This window comes from Schistosoma mansoni (genome assembly GCF_000237925.1).
Source record: "Schistosoma mansoni, WGS project CABG00000000 data, supercontig 0126, strain Puerto Rico, whole genome shotgun sequence".
NCBI classification, from domain to species: domain Eukaryota; kingdom Metazoa; phylum Platyhelminthes; class Trematoda; order Strigeidida; family Schistosomatidae; genus Schistosoma; species Schistosoma mansoni.
Window position 1 is genome coordinate 546,763 of NW_017386035.1, and position 7,674 is coordinate 554,436.

The following is a 7,674-nucleotide window of genomic DNA, read 5'->3' on the forward strand; positions in this document are numbered from 1 at the left end:
CAACTCGTCTAAGGAATGACCCTCCAACTTTGAAAAGAATTCGTGGTTCATTCATCTTTCTGAATGAATGCTGATCTCAGCTCTTACGTTAGGTGGCTTACAAACTCAATGCGTTCAGCTGAACTTGTTTCCACTCGAATGCAGGCAAATGATGTTTTCGTTCAACCTGACTTACAACACTGTGCATATGTTTCTGTATGACGCGATTTATTATGGCGACCCTTCGAAATTGCATACGAAAGACCTTCATCGTGAGACTAAATAATATGTTATCGGTAGGAACGGAACTAACAATAACGTCCGCATTGACCGTCTTAAATCTGAGAATCTGGGAGGAATTAATAGTATTGATAATCCCCCTTTATACTCGAACGACAAGATTTTTACATGTACGATACCACACCTGATAATCAACAATCACGAAGAATCGGTCTAAGACAACGCTCTCCAGAAGAAGGGTAGAGCCGACAGAACACTTAGACCACTGCCTATAGGACATTGCATAACGTTTGTTTTATAGCTATATTTTGGCATCTTCGCGTCAAAAAAGAATAACAAATATGTTTATGTTCTCATATGCTCATATATGCGTATATATTAACGTTTATCCGAAGAAATAAATGGAAGGAAGTCGATTTCATTCTCTTGCATGTAAAAAAGGCACAAGCATACGAGTTCTTTTTACTTTGTTCGCCCATTTTGTGTACTCACTTACTTACAAGTGTACCTTGATATGAACTTAAAATTCCTTCTTCCTCTTCCTAAACGTCCAGTAGAGGTGAAAATCAACGAAGATTACGAGGAATAGAAATTCTCATTGCATATTTTTCATTGTTATATTGTACCACATGGCCCCTTGTAGCAGCGAAAACGACCAGATGCCGCCGAACACCGAATGCTATCAGAAGAGTGTTTACCAACGACAAACTCGTTGTGTTTAAATTTCTGGCTGGTCACGTCTTAGAATCATCACTGCACTTTTAGGGCACGGGGAAGTGAGCTGTAGCGGTAAATAAATTCTCAAAATAAAAAGTTTTTTAGGCCTTACACACTGATGACGACCGCACTGTTTTGATAGGCACATCTAACTAAAGACGCTCGGCCATTCATCCGCAACGGACCACAAGTATGTACGCCGTGCTACGCATTCCTTTCATCTGCAAGCCAGCTTAAATCGAACGCTACTTGATATACCGATGACCTTCTGAACGACTTCATTTCTGAATTCTAATTTGACTGTGTTGGTATACTTTGAATATGAAGATGTTGTGTGTAAAGACCCTATCAAATTCCGAATACTTGTGGCATTTTTATGTCGTACGTTACCGTTAATTGAAACTAGAATCCTTTCGTCTTCAGAATGAGAAAACATGAGTAAGTTCTCGTCCTCAAGTTAATGTACAAGTGCAATTGCGTTGGATTCTTAAGTTAATTTGCTCAAACTCGTTTTCATATCCACTTCAAAGGTTCTGGAATTTGGAGTGAATTTTAGATCACCATTGCATGACTCTACCTAGACTGATAACAAAAAGTAAGGATTCTTCGTCTCAATAGCTTTTAGTTTTCACTGACAACCCTCTTAAGACTCTTCAGGATAAAGAAGTTTGGGTTACTTGGTTATACGGTTCCAGAAGTTAATGTACGTCACTCCAACTTACAATCCCGGCTGAACTGACCAGTTTTCAGGAATATATGTGGGGTTGATCGCTTTCACGACAGTGTTCCACTTATCTCTTAGTAACTTTGATCAAGATTCCAAGATCACTTCAAGACCTTATTAGTCTACTGTGTCGCCAGAGCTTCTTATTTAATTAAGTGGTCTGCGAATATTGATATAAAAAACAATCATTCATGTTCTCTAAAATGCTAATTGTTTAACAATTTAATTTGAATTTGTTAACTGAAACAACCTGGTAAACATGCTTGGCAATTTGTTAAGCGGTTGAAATTTTTTGTTAAGCTCATGAAAAAAGAACTTTGACGTCTCTCAACTGTTCGCGTTTTAATCCATCAACTCATAGAAGACTTCAAGGCTACAAACCTCCGGTGTATACGATTTTTTTAGACGAGGTTCGTTATATTTTGGACGATGTTGCCTTAAGGTGGATCATATTTGGACTAACCAACTTTCACCACACTTAATAAAATGCATTCACGCACATAGTTCGTTATTTATTTAGTTGATACAAACTAACGATGGATAAAACTCAAGTCTATAGGTTTCATCTATGAGTCCATATATTGAAACTTGACAGGCATTTCTCACATATGTAAAAGTGAACTTCGATTTAAATTGTAATCCATCATTTTGTATGTACCAGTCATGAGGAAAAGGACAGACATTCAGCAATAACGCAAGTCTAAGGTTAAGATAAATATAAAAATCGGAACAGGAATTAGATAGCGTAGTTTCAAACCGGATACTCCAACACCCATATTTTTTGTCCTGCATTCCTCAAACTATTTGCCACTTGTAGTATTGATTGCACGCCTACTTTGTCTACCAAAGTATCAAATTTGTCAGTTTTATTACTGAGAATGTACTGTGCTATCTTGATTTTTATATTCAGTGGCAGAAGTAAAGATTGTTGACAACCCCATCAGATTTCAGTGCAAAATCATTTCTGGCATTATATCTGATGTCAGTCCGTGATGAAAATCTCCATAGTCCATGTGCATAATTTCGCTACTCATGTTGAATCTGTTTACCAATTTTAATGGTGTTACATTCTTATCATTAATCATCTCATGACCAATGTTGACTCGGCTAGAATAGAGTTTAAGGTCTTCCATTTACTTTACTTCTGCAGGCTCAGTATTACTTATAACTGACTGGTCTATCCTTAAGAATTTCCTTACTAGGTCGTACGTTTTTGCTACTCTGCTCTATTTACATCAGAACCTTCGTAATTGTTTTTATTATTGACCTTTCATCATTGTAACTAGAATGGATGTGAATTCGCCTTTCTCTTCCTGTCTTTTTAAATTTCAGCTGCTGAATTATAAGTATGGTAACAAACTGTGTTATTATAATTATTGCTTCTAAAGCCTCACTAGTGAACCTCACTAACAATCGGTCATTTTATTTACTTATGACAGTTCATTTCACTACCGTTCAACAAAGCAAATTTTACCAGACACTCGTGAAATAAATCCCATCCATCTCAGTGTGTTAATGAGGAACGTTAAATAGAACCAGTGTACAAGTGTTCCAGGTTCTACGTTCCATTTTAATGAGTGGCTAAGGTCAACTAGGACACCCGAATTTATTTTTCTGTTTCCACCTACTACCTCTTACCACGCATTAAATTATTATGTCTCTTGGTTGAGCATCAGTTACTCAGTAAAGTTCCTAATCTATGGTCTCATTTCTCTTATAATTTTAGTTTTATTAATGATAAGACTAGTAATGAGGTCATGAACGTTACTGGACTGCATCGTGGTTTGGAGGAGAAGTTCGATTTGTTCTGTTCTGCAACGACATTTGAAAGCATATTAGCATGTTTTTATGAGCTATGTGATGGGATTGTTTCTAAGCCTACAAAGCAATCTTGGAATATTTTCCATGAGTTGAGTGTAAGCTTCAAATCATACTGGAGAGCTGCTGCATTGTTTTCAAAATTGGAAAAACGTGTTAAAATGAAGCAATATCATCATCAGACATTATGTCGAGATGTAAATGTAAGTTTGTGACTTATTGCTTACATTTATATATTGCTCGTGCTGAAAGCGTAACTAATTTAAGGTTTTATTCTGAGGTATATGTTTCGTTCCTTCAGAATGGAAGTGGGTGCCAATAATTTGAATATCTTTAAAGAAATTTTATCGTTTTTTCTTCAGATTTATTGTTGCCTTGCTTAAATGTAGTTCACGAACTGTGTACTTGTTCAATATGTGAAACGCGAGTGATGGTTTTTATTTTTAATAACTTTAAGAGGATATGAATTTGTCATCCAGCATCTGAGTTACAGCTTTTCTTAGTTATACATATTTATTTCGTGGGGTTGGCAGTTTGTTATGATTCTCTTTTAATAACTTAGTGGCGATTATTTATTTGGTTTGCATAAGTTTCATATATCTAGTAAATTATGGTTAGTCATTTCTTTGATATATTACTCTTAGTTATTCTTGTTTCACCATATACCGAGAGGACACATGATGTAGTTAGTGAGACTGAATATATACTGTTGCATGGTTTGTTTGCCAGTTGTCTGTTATAGTTCGAAAAGAATAGTTTCTGTTTTGCAGTATTGATATTTGGCAAATATAAGTTATATCCACTGTAAACACTCAATTGTTTATCATGGTTAAAAAAGTATTGCGAATTTTAGTTGTCATACATTTAAGAAACCGTATAAATTTATTTTCCCTCAAATCTTTCACAAATTTAATTCATTATCTGACTGATTCAAAGTTGACTATAGTTTGTGATGGTTACTTTTATTACCTTACTTATAAACGTGTAGTTACCATATCGTGGTTTAAAAATCAGCGGGGAGCCCTATGTTTTAGGCTGTAAGCGGTTTGACAACAGTATTTTAAAGGCTGTTCAATTGACCAACCAGCCAAATTTTTGTGTTTTTCCAAATTGAATCATAATTACTATCGTATAATTTTAGAAGTACATTCCGTATCCCTTATTTTTTTAAAGAAAAATTTTTCACCATATATAAACTATTTTACACTCATATAAGAACTCTCGTCTAAATTAGAACGAATAGTTTCACAGTATTTGAGCGCCGAGTTGATGTAAGACATTAAATAGGAATAATATTTTACACTCACCTGTTCATCAATTATCTTACTACCATACTGGCGTGTAGTGTGGAACCGTAAACTATTACATGTTCATCCCATCACATTATCATTGCCGTGTTAATTTGTATCTGTCCATGTAGATTTATTTGTTCTGTAAGTGTTTGAATTAGTTCATTGGCAAGTATGTTGAAACTTTTTGGAGATTCAACTAAAACGCATGCACATAGTATTGCCTGGTTTTTTGTAAAATAAATAAAATTGTATTTATTTTTTCACCAACCATCAATAATTATTATTGATTTCGTTATTATAATTACTGGTTTAGGTGCTTGTTATAGGATGTGGACCATGTGGTATGAGATGTGCGATTGAATTAGCTTTACTTGGTGCTCGTGTTATCATTATCGACAAACGTCACACATTTTCAAGGTGAGTTAATGAAATTAATTTTCTTGAAAAGGTTTTCCTTACCTCAAACTTTTTTTTCAAGCTAAATACACATTGCGATTAACTTTTATAATGGCTAATTAAATAAATCACGTTTATTTTAACTTTTAAGAATTCAGTGAAAATTTTAACATTTTAGATTGGTTTACCACACATTGTTAGGCATATTAAAGCTCCAATCAAAGTTATCATAATTACTAGTGGTTCAATTTTTGTCGTAGAACAGCTGTTGTGTTTCATCAGTATTAACTGTGATATACAGATATCCCGGATTTCAATCTTCACATAGGTAAACCGATTCAGGACATTAACTTATAAACGATAGATTTTTGCCGTTATAAGTACTATTCAGTTACACTATGTCTTCGTGGTTTTCTGTCAGCTTTGTCCAGTCTGACTTTTAATATGCTTATTCTCTCTGGTATAGTTTATTCATAAGGTTTAGTTCATATATTTAGCGTTACAAAATGCATTACTTATTCTGTTATGTCGAATTATTTATGATAATAACAATAGTAATTGTCATTACTACTATTATGCAAATCAAGACTTTTCTTTTGGTCATTTTCGCTAACGATTTCATAGTCTCGAGAGATATTAAACACTAAATACCCACCGAAACCATAGCAGGTGGTACGAGGTTCGAATTTAACACCTTCCAGTTACACATTCAGTCATTTTTTACACACTAATTGATGGAGTTCAATCAAGATTAAAGTCGAGATTACATGTTTTTGGTCACCGCTAAGAAATCAACTAGTTCAAATATCTCAGTTCTGCACTAATTCATTTGTAACCCTAACAACTCAGTGGCAACGTTTCGGGCTGCAACACTGGATAATTCGCTTTCAAATATTACAAACGGCACTAGTTCACTCGAGATTTTATACATACCTGACTGAGTTGTTACTGTGATTAACAGTTATTACTCAGGACTGTAATGTAGAGTCTACGATTGTGGGCGAAATTTGGAATCAAGGTTTAAGGTTATGATGTAGACTTTATCATTTAAAGTTAGGGTACATATCTCAATCCTAAATCGTAACCGTAAATCTCAACCCCTAATCCTAGATCTTAAAGTTCTCATCCTGACCTTAAAGCCTGAATTCGAGCTTTAACACTAGAAATTATTCATTCATATTTTCTGTTTTCCGATTGGCTGATTGGTACCTGGTTCCTGTTTGGTGTTCCCTCTTATAGGTAAGCTTTATCTCATGGGACCAAGATCAAAGGAATCCTCGTAATTCTCTCCAGCTTCATAATTTAACCATTTCTCTTGTAGGTCGGTCATATGTATTCATCCTATTCACAGAAAAAACATCTAGGTGGTAAATAAAATACCTCACTTTCCTCATTAAACACTCGACATTTAGATAAATTTAAAGTTGTTTTCGAAATTGTTTTTTCCAATAGTGTCGTCATATTTAGCGATATATTTTATCTCAGCTGTTGTAAAAAAATTCTTTAACCTTTCCGGATGTCTTATAGCATTTTTGTGGCTCATTCACATTCAATTGATCCGTAGGGAAAGAAGTTCAGTTTTCTTCCCAATCATACGCATCTTTCACATTTTCTTCATTCCTTACGTTAGAATGTATTCATTTGTGAAATAAGTGATTAAAATTCATTCACTAATCAATGTCCATTTTCTAGAACAAAAGATTAGTCATGTTTTTAACCATCGGTTTGTACAGTTGTATTTTTTAAAACTACTTACTTAGTTGTCTAGTTAGTAGCGGTTGATTGCTTTAAGGCGTGAACGTCGATAATATTGACTATCATCGTAAAATATAGATTTTTCTCCGAATTAATATGCGTATATACATAAATACTTACATCCTAGTAGTCCGTTGAAGTGACAGGGAGTAGACTAATGTATATCCGCTTCAATCACACCGTATATGTGTACGTCATGTTGATGTGTATACGTGTGTGTAGTCGTGAAATTTGTGTATATGTATCCAGATAAAATGTCTTCAAGGCTACTTATTAATTAGATTCAGAAGTCAAATTGGAAAATTGACATATTTTCACAATAATAATAATGTACAAAAAGAGAACAATAAATAATTAGGTATGTTGTCGAAATTTTAATTCGTAATTTCTGTTCCCTTTTACCTAGTTAATATTTTGTTTTCTAGTCGTTCTTTTTTGTTTTCGTTTAACAAATCCTATTTACTAAAAACAATGAAACAGAGTGCAATATTTCATAGATTTTACTAAGTTAGTAACTAAAATATATTTTCCTTGTGACTAAAATAAATGTAGATTCTGTTTCAGTTATCGAGCTCTATAAGATCGACCAGTACTATAGATAATGGATATAGGAAGACGGTTTTTAGATTAGTGCTAACTTTTACAATGAAGTACATTCTGTTTCATGCAAATCAATCTTAGATTTTGAATCTTCATAGATTGTAACTCATGAAGCTTAACTCATTCGATCAATGTATGTGATGAATTTTTATC

At 34.0% G+C, this 7,674-nt stretch overlaps 1 protein-coding gene across 1 annotated transcript in view; it reads left to right on the forward strand.

The window, feature by feature from the left end:
• Nucleotides 1-1,360: 1,360 nt before the first annotated feature.
• Nucleotides 1,361-7,674, forward strand: part of Smp_130440 (hypothetical protein) — a gene marked incomplete at its 5' end in the record, with an annotated part of 114,414 nt that continues 108,100 nt past the window's right edge. The window contains 3 exons of the mRNA XM_018790086.1: nucleotides 1,361-1,374; nucleotides 3,387-3,681; nucleotides 5,084-5,187. Coding sequence (XP_018646394.1) covers nucleotides 1,361-1,374; nucleotides 3,387-3,681; nucleotides 5,084-5,187 — 413 coding nt within the window. The remainder of the gene's footprint in view (nucleotides 1,375-3,386; nucleotides 3,682-5,083; nucleotides 5,188-7,674) is intronic.